The sequence below is a fragment of the Zingiber officinale genome, chromosome 3B (assembly GCF_018446385.1).
Source record: "Zingiber officinale cultivar Zhangliang chromosome 3B, Zo_v1.1, whole genome shotgun sequence".
NCBI lineage: Eukaryota > Viridiplantae > Streptophyta > Magnoliopsida > Zingiberales > Zingiberaceae > Zingiber > Zingiber officinale.
Window position 1 is genome coordinate 132,705,893 of NC_055991.1, and position 18,082 is coordinate 132,723,974.

The 18,082-nt window shown below is 40.4% G+C and overlaps 2 protein-coding genes across 2 annotated transcripts; both read left to right on the top strand.

Annotated features, from left to right (window-relative positions):
• Nucleotides 1-376: 376 nt before the first annotated feature.
• Nucleotides 377-994, top strand: LOC122055256 (transcription factor HEC3-like). The gene has a single exon (XM_042616624.1). The coding sequence runs from the start codon at nt 377-379 to the stop codon at nt 992-994; it is 618 nt and encodes a 205-aa protein (XP_042472558.1).
• A 1,055-nt stretch (nt 995-2,049) lies between these two features.
• Nucleotides 2,050-6,252, top strand: LOC122055257 (chitinase 2-like). Its single transcript, XM_042616625.1, has 2 exons — nt 2,050-2,374; nt 5,429-6,252. The coding sequence occupies exons 1-2, from the start codon at nt 2,050-2,052 to the stop codon at nt 6,250-6,252; spliced, it is 1,149 nt and encodes a 382-aa protein (XP_042472559.1).
• Nucleotides 6,253-18,082: the final 11,830 nt, after the last annotated feature.

An 18,082-nucleotide genomic window follows, 5' to 3' on the forward strand; every position in this document is an offset into this window, starting at 1 on the left:
ACAAATTAAAATTTTCATCATAATATTTTTTTTTCCCAGCATATTATATGCATACAAGGAGAACGGGATATAAATTTCTTGTATTCACATTGATCATTTAGGTAACCGAACGTAGAATTGGATGTAAATTTCTTGTAGCATTACTTTAGAAACTTGACCGGAAGATAACAGAGTACGTCAGAATGAAAATTCACAAAAATAATATAAAATATGAAATATAAATATAAAAAAGTTATATTATTATTTATTTCTTACAGCTTGACATATAGAAGAATCACTAGTCCTGTCTCTCTCTTTCTTTCTGTTTTTCTTCTCTGCCCATCACCGATCTTTCCGATTCCTCTTCGCCCATACTCATCGCCTTTTTCTTTTCTTTATGGCTGATAACATCAGCAGCGGCTCGTGGGATCTCGAGATGATGATGAGCGTGGGGAATCAGTTCGCTCTTGATCACGCCTCCCAATTCTTTCATCCCCTCGATCCACGCCCCTTCATAACAGAGCACCAGCAGGGCGCCATGGAGTCCGGCCGGGAAGACGAGGATGAGGAAGAGACAGCGGCGGCGGCGGAGGAGGAGGAGACGAGTTTGGGCGCGATGAAGGAAATGATGTACCGGATCGCGGCGATGCAGCCGGTGGACATCGACCCGGCCACCATCAGGAAGCCGAGTCGCCGCAACGTGCGCATCAGCGACGACCCGCAGAGCGTGGCGGCGCGGATCCGGCGGGAGCGCATCAGCGAGCGGATCCGCATCCTGCAGCGCCTCGTCCCTGGCGGCACCAAGATGGACACCGCCTCCATGCTCGACGAGGCCATTCGCTACGTCAAGTTTCTCAAACGACAGGTCCATCGTCTGCAGTCTTTTAGTAGCAATAACCAACCTCCGCCGTCTCCGTTCGCCGGCGCCGCTGCTTCGTCCTCCGCCATGGCAGTGCCTCCTCCTCCTCCTCCTCCTCCCGGGTTATGCTTTGGCTTTCATGATTCCACGCACTAATTGAGGATATTATGCGTTACTAATTATGTGATTTCCATGAAGAAGAGAGTATAAATTAAGAATATTTAACACATGGAATAAGGGTTGCTAATTAACTAGTTCTAGAGAAGATTAGATGTGTATATATAAATATATATAATATTGCATGAATATGCATGTGTTCGATCCTGACTTTTTTATTTTATGAACATATAATATTAATATATTTTTATTTATTGCTCAGAAGATATACTAAAATATATAAATATATTTTTTAATATATTTTAGCACAGTTCTTTACTTGGGCTTTTTTAATTTTTCCCTTGAGCCTTTGAATTCTGATAACAGTTAACTAATTGGCTGACCATACTATAGTAATATAGCATTTACTGATCTATGTGAGTGATGATATATGTTATTTACATTGTTTAGTGTGACAACACATGATTAATTATATTGGCTATTCTTTGGGGAAAACAAGAACCGGATGCATGTAATTTTTAATTTAATTATCTAAATGATCATGAGAATTCTTTTTTATTGTTGGAAAGTACAAAATGAATCAACGGACGTAAGGAGAAACAAAAAGGTGCATTTAGCTTGAGCTTTATGTTTGCGTAAAAATTAAATGTTTGCGTGCATGAGAAATTAGTTGTATCTCATCTCTGAACATGTACGATTACTCTTCTTTTTTTTGGCAGTGAGAATGCAAAAAATTAAAGAGGGTTATCTGTAATGTAATTATTAATTATTATTATTTTCTTTCATCTGGCATTCTGCCCGCCTGATTTAATTATTATTCTGAAGAAGGATAAATCCTGTCTTACAACAAATATACAAGAAACAATTATATCAAACAGGAAATACTCAGTTCAATCTTCTGTAGACGTAGCCAATGTCAGTAATATTTTATTATTGTCAGAAGTTTTTACGAGCCATACAATCTAATTTTCTGAAAAATCTTATCTTCTCCGGAAAATAATTTTGGTTACTTTAGTCTATTAACACATGCAAATGGATTAGAGTTGAAACCAACGTAATGAGTGGTATTAATTAGTCAGTACTGAGATGAAATGATGGAGCTCTACCTCATTGCACAAAGATGGAAGCTCATCATGATGATCATCGATCTTTCAGTAGGTAAAAGAAAAAGAAATGCATTCCTCAACTATTTGAGATTAATTCCAGGAAAAGACCAACGGCTAGCTGCAATCGAGTATGGTAGGAGAAGGGTGGCTTCAAGTCCCAAAGTAAACGTCAATTCTATAAATGCAGCCATCAACAAAAGGCTGACGACATTAACAACAAGTGTCAGGATTGCAACTGCTTTATGTCATCGTATATATCAGCAAGATCTATCATTCCTTATCGTTAACTTTGGCCTCAGGAACAGGCTTTGCAGTGAGTAGATAGATTTCCTTTATTCTAAAATAAACAGCCATTAAAGTCAATCTCTTTTACATCTTCAGGAACTAACTGTAAAATAAAAAAGTAATGGAAAGAAAGGGTTAAATAATAAACTTATTTATTATTTGTCCAGTATAAACGATACAATATGTAATAGGATAAAAAATGATTCATTCGTTTCATTGTCCCCGTCTATCAATTTTTAGGTTAATACAGAATATTAGAGGTAAATTACGGATGATTACTAATTATTAGTATATGTGATAAGACATGAGAAAAGAGCACGTTGAATTTTGACATCATGACCTCATGTGACAACATCTTATATTTTAACTACCACACTGTCTTGAGAGGACAATAAAACATTAGCATGTTACCATGAGCTATTATAGGACATGTTGGAATAGCCACTTGAGGTGATTCTGATGATGATATAGGGGAGTTATCAGAGAACTCTAGAACAGGACCTAGGATACTATCACTTCTGGTATAGTAGCATCTTATGGTCAAACAAATCAGATGTCTATGATTTGGTATATTGTTAGGTAGTATAAAAAAGGTGTCACTTGTATCTAGAGGAGAGATTGAAAAATATGTTGCAAAGGGGAATAAAGACTCATCAAAAGTAGCATGTCATGAAGTATATATATCCGTCTAGTTGGTATATGCAAGCAAGGATACCCATGATGCATATTATTATAACCAAGGAAAATACATAGTAATGAATGAGAGTCAAGTTTATGTTTAGAGCATAGGTGTAACTATGGCTACCATGTGTAACTAAAAAGTTAAAGAAAAATATAGTCAGGGGTCTGATTATAAAATTTTTTAAAATGACATTTATGATTGAGTAATGAGATAGGAAGTTAATTTATGAGATATACTGCAATACAAACAACTTCATCCCAAAATTTATGTAGAATTGATGCATGATGGAGAAAAGCTAAGACATTTTCAATTATATGTCTATATTTTCTCTTAGCAGAGTCATTTTGCTCTGGAGTGTGAGAGCAAGAGGCTTGTTGAACAATTCCATAAGAGATAAGATGACAATGAAGAACTTGATGTTCACCTCTCTAAGCAGAATAAAGAGAGAATATTTTGCGATTAAAATATCATTCAACTTGTTTTTGAATATGACATAATATGTCTAATAAATCATATATTTTTTTTATAGGATAGAGCCAAGTATATTTACTAAAATGATCAATGAAGATAACATAATATAAAAACCCTCAATTAGACAAGATAGGTACAGGACCCCAAATATCTGAATGAATTATTTCAAGTAGAAAATTTGAAATACGATCGGATGAAGAAAAAGGTAACTTATAATTTTTATATTCCATGCAGGCCTTACATAAATGAGATGAAGAGAAAGTGAAGAAAGTAGGTAAACTATACTTATTTATGTTCGACTAAACAATTCAAAGGGAAAGATAAGCAAGTCGGGCATGCCAAACTGGTTTATTTGTACATTCACTAATAAAAACTTTTAATGAAAAACTCTAAAGATAATAGAAATCATTTTTTATTCCCCCATGAAAAATATGGTAGTATATGTTCTTATATCTTTTATAAGATAATGATTATGATGAAATTAAAAAAAGACATTGTTATCAAGATAAAATTAATGTATGGAAAGTAAATTTTTAATACTAGATGGAACATGAAAGATGTGGGCATGTGAAAGGTACGATTGAATAAATGAATGTATCATGTGCTTCGAATATTAGTAATTTATAAATCTGAGTTATCGCCTACGTGTATTGTATTCAAACCATAGTACGATAATATTTCTATAAGGATATTATAGTCTAATGTGACGATAAATTACTCCAGTATTAATATACCATTCACTAAATTAAAACTCAGATGATTTACCAAGCATAGATATAGATGAGGCTGTTTTAGGATATATTCATCAAACAGTTGATTAACTTAAAGTTGAAGAACATCGATAAATGTAATGGTATCGAATCTTTAGGTTGCTAATTACTAATATGTCCAATTTATAAATAGATTTGACATCTTAGAAAGGAAGAGCCATGATAGAGGCAAAAAAAACAAAAACAAATACATAAAGGCTAGTGTTTTGTTGTTTTTTTTTTTTCTCGCTGGAAAAGGAAAAAAACAATGAAGCGGGAAGGGAAAAAAAAATGGGAAATACAGAGGGCTGTCGTGCAGTGAGGATGCGGTGAGAAAAAGTCCAAAGGAGGTGGTCGGCGCGCAGAGGGAATGACAATGAGAACGAACCCGGGTCCATATTCATCAACCGTAGAGAGATCCGACGAGGAGAAAGGTAGCCAAGGAAGTGAGAGCTTCAAACATCCAATAGCGAGGAGACTGCGCCGACAGAGGAGGAGGCCGATCGAATCAGAGATCTCAGCAACACGAAAATTGAAGGAAGAGAAAAAAAAAAAAATCCGAAATCACTCCAGCAGGAGAGAGGACAACAACGTTCAGTGCACCGGTGCCTGCCACGGTTTTTTCCCTTGTCACAAGACTTGTGCGTTCACCAATAAAAGCTCCACCGGCAGGGCCACAACTTGCTGCTAAGTAGCGGAATAGCAAGAAAGTTGAGAGAAGAAGAAGAGAGGAGGAGCAACAAGGAAGTTGAGAAAAGAAGAAGAGAGGAGATTAAGCGCTGGTGGAGATCTCTTTAAAATATTAATATTGAGCTTTGTAAAATAACCATTGATATATATCTCTTTACAATAGAACATTTTGTAAAATATTAATTGTTGATGAAGACAATAACTTAGGATCAATCGAAGCTAACTAACAACAATATTATGACATTTCTCAACATTAATTAACTGGCTAATTTAATCGAGCCGGCTTCTGATATGATATAAAATCTGCCGTGTTGAAGGTCTTTCCCAGTTCACAAGCTAGTGGCCTAAGCCATGTTCGAAGCCAAGATCAAATTGCGTCTTTATTTTCTTGCTATAAATATTCTCTTCTACAAAATTTGTGGTAAATTCTTATTTTATTTATTCATATGTATATTCAGCTGTTATAATTTATCATCATTAATCATGGCAGAAGCGAAAGTGATCATGGAGTACATTGGAGCCACCGGAAAACCGGTGACGTTTTCCCACGTGCCGGTCAACCCCAACATCGATTTCCACTTCATTCTGAGCTTTGCCATCGACGCCGGCCACTCCGGCGCCGCCCGACACGGCGTCTTCTCACCCTACTGGGCCTCCACCCTCACTCCGGCCGCCGTCCGGGCCGTGAAAGCCCGGCACCCGAACGTCAAGGTCCTTGCCAGTCTCTCCGGGTGGAGCCTCGGCAACAAAGTCCTCCGGTGGCACGACCCCGCCGACCCATCTCTGTGGATCGCCACCGCGGCTGCCTCCCTGAAGTCCCTGGCAGCCGAGTACCACCTCGACGGCGTCGACGCGGACTACGAGAGTTTCGAGAGAAACGCGACCGACTTCGCCTTCTGCATCGGGGAGCTCATCGCTGGGCTCAAGGCGGAGGGCGCGATCGCGGTGGCCACCGTGGCGCCGTTCGACGATACCGCGGGGAGGTACGCGGAGCTCCTCTGGAGGTACGGCGGCGTCATCGACTACGTGAACTACCAGTTCTACACGGACGGGGTTTCGACGCCGCGGGCGTACGCGGAGGTGTTCGAGCTGCGGGCGGCGCAGTTCGGGGCGCCGGCGAAGCTGCTGCCGAGCTATGAGGTGGACGGGAGGGGAATTCAAGGGGAGGCGTTCTTCGAGGCGATGAGGGTGATCCAGAGCAGAGGATACGAGGTGAATGGCGTGATGATTTACTCGGCGGACGCGTCGTCGTCCCACGGCTACTACTACGAGAGGAAGTCCCAAGAGTTCTTGCTCAATGGCACAAGTTCATGAAAATGCATGATCGATTTGCTTTCTTAAGATTTACAATACGTTTGGAAATTTTAGCACAATTTTCAATCAATTTGATTTTTCACCGACAATTTGCAGTTTCTAATTCTTCTTGCTGCTTTATTATTATTATTATATAAAAAATACATTAATGGTAGGAAAAGTTAATTATGTTTATCTCATACACTCATTGTAATATGTTCTCAATTATATGAAGGGAAGTAAATCATGATAACTAATTATGTGTCAAGTATGTGCCAGCTTCTAATCACATATTTTACTAATCATACTGATGGATCCCTAGTTGATCCTATCTGAGATTGTTGATGAATGAGTCATGAGTTATCTTCGATGTTGACTTGGTTGTTAAGCATTGTTGGAAGTTGAATGCAGAATGTGAACACCAGGTGACCTCACCAAGCTAGTAATAGAGATAAATGAAGAAGGAGCGTTAGAAGGAAGGTCGGGGTGCCCTCGCTAAACCACTCCAACGCTCAAGTTAGTCTCCGATAGGGAAGAAATATGAACAATAGTATACGAAGAGAGTGTACTTTTTCAAGTGTGTGTACCTTGGCCCGTAGACATGAGCTCCTTTTATAATTTAAACCGCTAAGAGCATCCATATCAGCTACTCTATCCAAAGATTTTATCCTAAATTTTGTATAGAGTAGTTAAAAACTTTTGTATTAGCTACCCTATCAATTTCCTAAATTTAGATTTGATAAATAGTGATTTTCTAAATTTAGAAAATGAAACCTCTATCTAAAAATAAAATAAAATTTATTTTTAATTTTTCTCATTCCACTCATTCTTTTCAATCTCTTTCCTTCTACCCGTTCCATAAATATAATAATGAAAAAATAGGAGAAAGAGAAGAAAATAATAAAAAATTAAGGATGATGAAAATTTTAAGGTAGTTGATGTTGTGTGATGAAAAGTAATTGTCTAAATTTAATAAAGTGAGTTATTTATATTATATTTTAGATATAGTGATAGAGATATTAATGTGGATACTCTAAGATTGTATTCTCTCTTCATTAATTGACTGTTATGTCACATTTAAAAAAACGATCCATTGTTGTATCTCTACTATATATGGTATGATGCATATTGTATAATTATACCATACTATGCGCTCTAACAATCCGCGTGGGATAACATTTATGGCTCTTAATTATAGGATGAGGATTCTTGATTATGCTAATCCAAAGCGTCGTTTGTAGTTCATCCTCAGATTATGTGAAAGGAGTTAAATCACGAGAACGATTCAATTATGTGCCAGGTATGCACCAGCTTCTCATCACATATTTTACTAGCCATACTGATGGATCCCTAGTTGATCCTATTTGAGATTGTCGATGAGTGTGTCATAAGTTATCTTCGATGTTAACTCGATCGTTAAGCATTGTTGGAAGTTGAACGTCGGATGTGAACACTTGGTGACCTCACCAAGCCAGTAATAGAGACAAAGGAAGAAAGAGCGTTAGAAGGAAGGCCAAGGTGTCCTCGCTAAACCACTTCAACGCTCAAGTTAGTCTCCGACAGAGAAGGAAGATAAACAATACTATACGAAGAGAGTGTACTTTTTCAAGTGTGAGTACCTTGCCCCGTAGACATAAGCTCCTTTTATAATTAAATCCGCTAAGATAGTATTCTCTCTTCATTAATTGATTGTCATATCATATTAAAAAAAACATTCCATTGTTATATCTCTACTATATATATGGTATGATGCATATCCTATATCTTGTATAATCATACCGCACTATGCGCTTTGACAATCTGCGTGGGGTAGCATTTATGACTCTTAATTATAGTATGAGGATTAATTGAGCCTAAGGTTCTAACCCATTGAGTCTAGGGAGGATCAAGCTTGAGAAGCCCGTCTTGGAGAGGCCAAAGGAAGCTAACCCCCGAGATGAGTTGGTGAGGCCAATCGAGGTCGATCAGGGCATGCAGTTGGGTGAAGTCGAGTAGAGCACTGAATCGTGGAGCTGGCCCCTGGAGTTGAGGAGACCTGATTAGAGCGTAGAGTTGGGTGGCTAGGCTGGAGATGAGCAAACTACTAAATTAGGGAGCTAGACCCCTAGAGTCGAGCAGCTGAGTTGATCAGAGTGTAGAGTCGGGTGATCCGGCTAGAGATGAGCAGAGCACTGAATCGGGAACCTTACCCCTATAGTTGAGGAGAGCTAATCAGAGCGTAGAGTTGGGTGGCCTGGATAGAGATGAGCAAAGCACTGAATTGGGGAGCTAGACCCTTGGCATTGAGGAGAGCTTATTAGAGCGTAGAGCTAGGTGGCCCGACAAGAGATGAGCAGAGCACTGAATTAGGGAGATGGGTGTCTAGAGTTGAGGAGAGTTGATCATAACGTAGAGTCGGGTGGCCTGATTGGAGATGAGCAGAGCATTGAATAGGGGAGCTGGGCCCTGTAGTTGAGGAGAGCTTAGCAGAGCATAAAGTCGGGTGACTTGGTTGTAGATGAGTAGAGAACTGAAATGGGAAGCTGGGACCCTGGAGTCGAGGAGAGATGAGCAGAGTGTAGAGTCGGGTGGGGCAATTGGGTGTTGAATCCCCCTAGACAAATTGAACAAGGGCACCAATATTGACCACAATTGACCTTTGACTCTTCACTTGAGCAGGATTATTGATCGTCTCCTCCAATATGGAAACCTCCCACATCACTAGCATTTATATATAATATTTTATATATTTTAATAAATATAAAATAAGGAGTCCTACGGTATTTCACTAATGAGATTCTTGCATTTAAAAGAAAAGCAAATTACATTTTTAATCACATAAGTTACACTTTTTCCAAGTTTGATCATGTTATCTACAAATTCATATTCTTAGTACATTAACTTGTATTTTTTTTTCCAATTTTAATCCTTTTTGCCTTAAATTCAAATTGACCATCAGTAATTTCCTAGCTGACAATGGAGATCATGACATGAAAATTTAATTTGAGCATTTTTTTCTTTTAGTGGGCAAATTACCTAGGTGGCAAATTTTTCAAGTCCACTTGGGTATTAAAATAAATAAGGAATATAAAATCAAAGTTATATCACCTTAAAAATAAAATCAATAAAATAAAATTCTTTAAAAAAAAATATTACACCCATCATATATCTTCCCTGCCTCAAACCAATGATCCCCCATTCTTTCTTTTCCACCATAAACTCCAGATTTAGAAATCCTATAACTTGACCCAAGTCTCTGAATCTAGTTTTCTCACAGAAGTAGGAAGATAATGAAGCAAGATTCATGTTTGGATCTATAATTTAATTGAAAGATCAAGATGTCTTTATCTTCCAAAAATGTATTCATGTTATGTAAACGCATGAAATGGTCAATGTTGTAAACTTCTTCGATAAATAATTGTAGGACCGAAAAATGCAATAGAAGGGGTGTTGAATATCACTTGTCAAAAAAAAAATTGTTTTTATGAAAATAGAGATAGGCAGCAAAATAAAAAATAAGATGATGCATTTAGTTTATTTGGTTCGTAATCCAGTGACTACTATTCTAAGGCCCGTAATCTTTGATCGCTTTTGAGTGAGCAATACACTAAAGATCTCCTCTCCGAAAACTTTCAGAGGAGTAAAACTTGTAGAGAATATGAGGTGAATATTAACAAGCAACTATCGCCTTAAATGAATGCAAGGAATACAAAATATGCTAGCAATCAAAGAAGTAGAAGATGAGCATAGATTGTCGGAGAGCCTCTCGGCATCGTAGTATTAACACTTGCACGTTTTGAGTAGCAGGAAGAGTATGAGATGATGAGAGAATTGTATCTACAGTGAACCTCGTGACTTCTTTTATAATTTTTTTTATTCAATCGATTGATACTTTTTCGGTCAACCAACATTCAGAATCTTTCCAGCTTCATGTCCAGGTTCACGATCTACCCAATCGTATCTTCTATGAAATCAACCTGTATCGATCGACTGACTACCTGTTCGATCAACTAAACACCAAGAACTTCCTTATGTTGCTCGATTTGCTTTGATCAGATCAGATCCAATCTCTACTTACCAAATGTGTTTAGTCGATTGATCACATGTTCAGTCGACTAAACTCTATTATTTCCTTCCTCGCGTGATTCGATTTTATTTGATCTTTGATTAGAAAAAATGTTTGATCGACTAGTCATGCTTTTGGTCAATTGAACTAATATTTTCTTCTTCGACTCAATTTAAATATAATTTGATCTCATCACTGGGCATTGGTCAATTGAACCTTTTGATCATGTCAGACTTCATTTTTCTGCAAAACAAAGTTAGCACAGTATAATAATAGTGATCCTGTAAAATAAAGTTAGAACTAGATAAATATGCATGAATTAATATGACAGTGAAGACTATCTGATCTTGACTAAAAAACCTCTGTTTGTTTCTTGAGTTGAATCAAAGGTTGTCCCAACTGGGATACGTCTTCACCACTTCACTCCAAGAGCTTATCTCAACTTATCCGTCAAATATCTGGTCCTTCAAACCTGTTTGAACTTTCTCTGGTCTTGCTTAGTATTTGATCAACCTGATTGACTAATTCTTTTTGCAACACTGAGTTAGCACAATAGATATAAAATAGTAAAGTAAAGCAGTGTTAGCAATATTCAAGATTTGGTAGTCCGGTCGACTGTCCACGTTGACCAAAAACCTTTCAGTCATACTTACTTGGAGTTTGTTCCTCTAAGACTTCTCACTACCTATGGTCCACTTCCCTAGGGTTTTTTGTTAAGCCTCTAGTCCTCCAGATCACTTGAAATTGCTAGTCACTCGGTAGACTACTTACTACTGTTAGGATCCTTCGTACGCGGCTAGAGAGGGGGGTGTGAATAGCCGCCCCAAATTCTCGCGTTCTTCCTACAGTTAGGGTTAGTCGCAGCGGAAATACAAGGAAGAAACTAAGGAGAAGAAAAAACAAACCGATGTAACGAGGTTCGGAGATGAACTCCTACTCCTCGGGGTGTCCGTAAGGTGGACGAAGCCTACCAATCCGTCGGTGGATGAGTCCCCGGAGAACCGGCTAAATATGAGCTCCTTATGGGTGGAGAAACCTCGCCACAACTACTTCTTGCAACAGCAAGATAAGGAGTACAAATACAAGAGAAGCAAGAAGTAAATACACAGCAAATGTAAACAACCCTTGCCTTCTTGTCAACTGTTGAATCTCTCGACGCCAACCACAAGAAGGAGCCTAAGGAAGCTCACGCGAAGCTTGCAAGAAGAGCTCAACAAAGCTCAAGCACCGAGCAAGAAGAAGAAGAAGAAAAGAGAAAGAAGCGGTTACAGAAGATGCCCTCGCCTCCTTTATACCGCGAAGAAGAAATAGCGAAGAAACTAGCCGCTGCAGTAACGTTAGAACCCGATCGATGCGGACCGATCAGTCGCCCTACGATCGATTCCCGCATCGATCACCATTGCACAAAACATTCTCGCATCGATCGTGGACCGATCAAAGCCAAATGGATCGGTCCACGACCGATCCCAACTCTTGGCTTTGAAGCTCTTCCTTCCGCGACATCGTCTCCTGATCGGTCGCCACGATCGATCGAGCTCGATCGGTCCACCCGATCAGCGTCTTTCGCGGCCATCGATCACCGATCGGTGCAGATCGATTAGATATCGATCGATAGCACATCGATCGTTACCGATCGGTCACCGCATCGATCGATAACTAGTGACTTGGTTTTGCCCAAACCAAGTCCCAAGCCTTCCAAACCAACATTCGGTCAACCTCGACTGTTGGTACTTCATTCTAGCATCTGGTCACTCCCTTGACCTGCTAGAATTCCCGCCAAGTGTCCGGTCAATCCTTTGACCTACTTGGACTTTCCTCAACACCGATGTCCCGATCATCCCCGATCCATCTGGATTTTCCCTTGCCTGACTCACCAGGACTTTCACCTGGCTTCACTCACGAGGATTTCCACACTGCCTAACATCCCAGTTAGGACTTTCTCACTGCCTGGCTTCACTCACCAGGACTTTCCAACTGCCTAACATCCCAGTTAGGACTTTCCACCTGCCTAACATCCCAGTTAGGACTTTCCCTCGTGCCAAGCTCCCTGCTTGGACTTCTCCGTGCCAAGTCTCCATACTTGGACTTTTCCCATGCCAAGTCTCCACACTTGGACTTTTCGCGTGCCAAGCTCCCTGCTTGGACTTTTCCCGTGCCAAGTTCCCTGCTTGGACTTTTCCGTTGCCAAGTCTCCATACTTGGACTCTTTTCCGAATCAGGTCAACCAGGTCAACCTTGACCTACGGTTGCACCAATAATCTCCCAAACATCTATTCTTGTCCCATATCAAGAATACAACTCTTCCACGAGTGTCAAACATCAAAATACAACTCAACTAGGTCAACCTTGACCTAAGGTTGCACCAACAATCTTCCTAAGTCAAACATCAAAATACAACTCGAGTCAGGTCAACTCGAGTCAGGTCAACCAGGTCAACCTTGACCTAAGGTTGCACCAACAATCTCCCCCTTTTTGATGTTTGACAAAACCATAATCAAGTTAGGTTAATCCGATAACCTAACTTAGGTTTCCCAATGTTCTTCAATGTTCTTCCTTGAACATTATCTAGAACATTCTCCCATTCTCCAACACTCTCCCCCTTTTTGACACACATCAAAAAGAGAGAATCAAGGTTAAGAGTTTCTTCCTAATGAAAGTCTCATACCTTTCATTGAAACTCTTAATTTCCCCCTTGATACTAAACACAACAATCAACTTAGTGATAATCTCATATCACTCAAGTATTTAGGAGTAAAAACTCCCCCTAAAAGTCAACTCCCCCTTGACTAATAGGTAAAACTCCTCCTAAAGGTCAACTCCCCCTTGACCATTGCACCAACAATGTCTTGGAGAGTTTCAAACCTTTAGAAATCCAAAACACCACCTTCCCGAACTGAAATTTCAGACAACCAGTCGAAATTCAGCAAATTCAGCACGCTTGATCGGTCACCGGACCGATCAGGACCCCTCTGGATCGGTTCCCAGACCGATCCAGCCTTCCCTGGATCGGTCCAGTGACCGATCCAGCCTTGGACATATTCGAGTTCTGATTTCCTTCTCCCGAAATTCAGAAACTCACAACAAATTCCAGAAAATTCCAAAAATTATAAAATTTTGAGGATATATTCCTCATAACATATACTATCAAGGAAAAATAGTTTTCTATGAAAATAACTTTCATTTTTCAATCTTGATACAAAGTTCAAAAGACTTTGAAATAGTTCAAAGTTTCAAAAACTTTATATCACTTTGTTCAATGATGAATGCTATCACTAGAAAAGCTTCATCAAGGTTTTTCAAATCAATTTCAAAATGATTTTAAACCTTTTAATTTAGGACCATAATCTTAGGGCTAAATGTACGTGACTTGTACACATGCTTTCCCTATGATCCCCCATTTCTTGAATTAGGCTCATCTAGGTACAAGAACTATGCACCTTGATCCTAATTCATGATTCTAATATCTCACACACATCTAAAGTGTATCAAACACATCCATGGCAATTTTGATGTGAGATATGGGTTTAGGTATCTTAGACTAAGGTCTCATGCATTTTCTAAACACAAATTTGATCTCAATATCAAAATGTGTTTTTCATCCTTAAATCAATTCAATTGATTATTAATGCAAGAGATGATGACATGACATAAAATGGTATCATAAATGAAAACATGTGCCAATGTCATGATGTCATGGCATAAAGTTTGAAACTTAAATAAACATGACATAAAAACTAGCCTAAGCATTATCATGACATTTCAAATGATAATGAAACTAAACATGATGTCATGACATGTGAGGGCAAACAATCATGGCAAGATTTAGCATAAATAAATATACCTAGATTACCTATCTAAGTATCCTTAACCACTTGGCTAACTTCAAATTTAATCCTAGATTGCCCCAAAATGCCAAAATCCTAATTTTGACACTTCTTGAACTCTAGATTAATTCATGCCACTTAAAGATCAAATTTATCCTCAAAACTTGGCATGTTTCATTTTTCCTCTAGAGTTCTCTAGATTTTCCCAAATTGTGCCAATTGAGATTAAAAATGAAATTTCCAATCTTTAGGCACATTTAACTCTTCAAAGGAGTAAATGATAATTCCATTTCATTTTCAAAAGTTCTCAAAACCTTGAAAATGCTCCTTGAGTGTCAATTTCCTCAAAGTTGGGTTAACTACCCTTCTAATCGGAGTTGACACTCTCGAACCCATCTATGGGGTAGAGAAGATGCTCCTAGGAACCCAATACCTATTAGAGCTCATTGGGTTCACTAAATATTCACTAGGGATAACTTCCCTAGCAACCCTCCTAATGACCCTCTTAGGCTTTAAAGCCTTGGTCATTTGGGTCTCATCAAGGTCAACTATAGGGGTGACTCCCCTTGTGACCTTGGTAATGGTCTTCCTAGCCCTAGGTTTTGTTCCATAATCGAATGAAACATTATGATAAGTGGGCTTGACCAATTGGGACTTAGGTTTGTGACCCAAACCTTTCTTGTCCTTGGACTTGGGTTTTTGACCCCTAGACCCTAGAGTCAAATCCTTAAGAGCCTTTTCTAGAGAGTCAAGTCTTGACCTCAAGACTTGATTTTCTTTCTCTAATACCTCAAGTTTTGATTTATCATTTTTCTTTGAGGTATTCCTAGGCATGTGTCTAGATGATTTGGGATTTATATCTAGATTTTCCTTAGCCTTAGATGAGTTAATTCTAGGGTTAGCATTTCTAGAATTGTTCTTATCTAGGCTAACATGCTTGGCTCCTAAGCACATGTATCGATTTCTAGTGTTAACATGCTTATCATTATTGACAATGGCAATAAGACTACTAGCATGCATCCTACTAGAATTGCAAGAATGAGCTTTAAATGTTACCTTAGGGTTTGCCTTAGCTCCCCCTTTACACGTGTTTGGCCTCTTGTCCTTGTGAGGTTGCCTCCCCCTTGGACATTGACTCCTATAGTGTCCCCGTTGCTTGCATTGGAAGCACACCACGTGCTTCTTGCCTTTGCATGTCGGGACTCCGGCTCCCTTGACCTTTGGTGCCGATGGAGTATTTCTAACCCTCTTTGGACACTTACTCTTGTAGTGCCCAAATTTCCTACACTCAAAACACATTATGTGTAATTTGCTTGAAATCACAGTGTTTGAGTTACCTAGGGTTGTGGATGTAGATGAGCTTTCTTCTTCATCCCTTCCGGAGGTAGATGCCTCTTCTTGCTCCGATCTTGAACAAGAGCTCTCCTCCTCTTCTTCCTTGGATGTTGAGTAGCCCTCAACTCCCAATTCGCTTCCTCCATGATGTGAGCTACTTGGCTCACTAGGGTCCTCTTCATGGAATTTTGCCAAATTGTTCCACAATTCCTTGGCGTTGTTGTACCTATCTATCTTGCACAAAACATTATTAGGTAAAGCAAATTCAATAATTTTTGTTACCTCGTCATTGATTTCGGATTGTCGGATTTACTCTTTCGTCCACTCCTTCTTCTTGATAGGTTTTCCTTCCTCATCCATCGGAGGGGAAAACCCTTCTTGTACACAAAACCAATTTAACATATTAGTCCTAAGAAAATACATCATCCTTACCTTCCAATATGTGAAGTTGTCGTGAGACTCGTAGAAGGGTTGAATCGTGACATCTTCTCCATAGAGATCCATCTCTAGCCCGTGCTCCCCCGGGTGTTGATCCGTCGAAGAGCGGCCTCGCTCTGATACCACTTGTTAGGATCCTTCGTACGCGGCTAGAGAGGGGGGGTGTGAATAGCCGCCCCAAATTCTCGCGTTCTTCCTACAGTTAGGGTTAGTCGCAGCGGAAATACAAGGAAGAAACTAAGGAGAAGAAAAAACAAACCAATGTAACGAGGTTCGGAGATGAACTCCTACTCCTCGGGGTGTCCGTAAGGTGGACGAAGCCTACCAATCCGTCGGTGGATGAGTCCCCGGAGAACCGGCTAAATATGAGCTCCTTATGGGTGGAGAAACCTCGCCACAACTACTTCTTGCAATAGCAAGATAAGGAGTACAAATACAAGAGAAGCAAGAAGTAAATACACAGCAAATGTAAACAACCCTTGCCTTCTTGTCAACTGTTGAAGAAGCAACAGCTTCTCAGACGCCAACCACAGCAGCAGCTCAGTCGGAGTCCCAGCCGAAGGAAGAAGCTCACGCGAAGCTTGAGAAGAAGAGCTCAACAAAGCTCAAGCACCGCAGCACTAGAACAGCAAGAAAAGAGAAAGAAGCAACCGCACGTAAGATGCCCTTCGCTAGAAGTTAAGAGCAGGGGCTCAACTAAGTGATCAGTCGATCGGACATCTCTCCCTCCCCGATCGGCCGGACCGATCGGAAAACTCTCCATCCCCGGTCGGCTGGAGGAGCTTGGCAGGAGATGGCCGAGTTGCTTGCAGTGCACAAGGTAGAGGATCCCTAGCCGGTCGACCTTGGCTCAAGTCTATGAGGTCTCCTGATCGGTCGCCACGACTGATCAGGGAAGCTCCTGATCGGTCCACAGACCGATCAGGCGTCTTTCTCGCGGCTACTGATCACCTTCTGATCGGTCTGCAGACCGATCAGATATCAATCAGTAGCACACTGATCGGTTACTGATCGGTCACCAGACCGATCAGATAACTAGTGACTTGGTTTTTGCCCAAACCAAGTCCCAAGCCTTTCAAACAAACATTCGGTCAACCTCGACCTGTTGGTACTTCATTCCTAGCATCTGGTCACTCCCTTGACCTGCTAGAATTCCCCGCCAAGTGTCCGGTCAATCCCTTTGACCTACTTGGACTTTCCTCAACACAGATGTCCTGATCATCCCTGATCCATCTGGATTTTCCCTTGCCTGGCTTCACTCACCCGGACTTTCACCTGGCTTCACTCACCAGGATTTCCACACTGCCTAACATCCCAGTTAGGACTTTCTCACTGCCTGGCTTCACTCACCAGGACTTTCCAACTGCCTAACATCCCAGTTAGGACTTTCCACCTGCCTAACATCCCAGTTAGGACTTTCCCTCGTGCCAAGCTCCCTGCTTGGACTTCTCCGTGCCAAGTCTCCATACTTGGACTTTTCCAGTGCCAAGTCTCCATACTTGGACTTTTCCCGTGCCAAGTCTCCACACTTGGACTTTTCGCGTGCCAAGCTCCCTGCTTGGACTTTTCCCGTGCCAAGTTCCCTGCTTGGACTTTTCCCGTGCCAAGTTCCCTGCTTGGACTTTTCCGTTGCCAAGTCTCCATACTTGGACTCTTTTCCGAATCAGGTCAACCTTGACCTACGGTTGCACCAATAATCTCCCAAACATCTATTCTTGTCCCATATCAAGAATACAACTCTTCCACGAGTGTCAAACATCAAAATACAACTCAACTAGGTCAACCTTGACCTAAGGTTGCACCAACAATCTTCCTAAGTCAAACATCAAAATACAACTCGAGTCAGGTCAACTCGAGTCAGGTCAACCAGGTCAACCTTGACCTAAGGTTGCACCAACAACTACTGCCAAGCCTTCCGTCACTTTGTCCACTTGGACTTGTTAGTCGTTCGATAGACTACTCACCACTACCAAATCTCTAGCCACCTTGACCACTTGGACTTATTAGTCACTCAGTAGACTACTCACCACTACCAAGTCTCCAGTCACTTTGACCACTTGGACTTGCTAGTCGCTTAGTAGGCTACTCACCACTGCCAAGTGTTTAGTCATCTATACCACTTGGACTTACTAATTACTCGGTAGATTACTCACGACTGCCAAGTCTCCAGATACTTTGACCACTTAGACTTGCTAGTCACTCAGCAGAC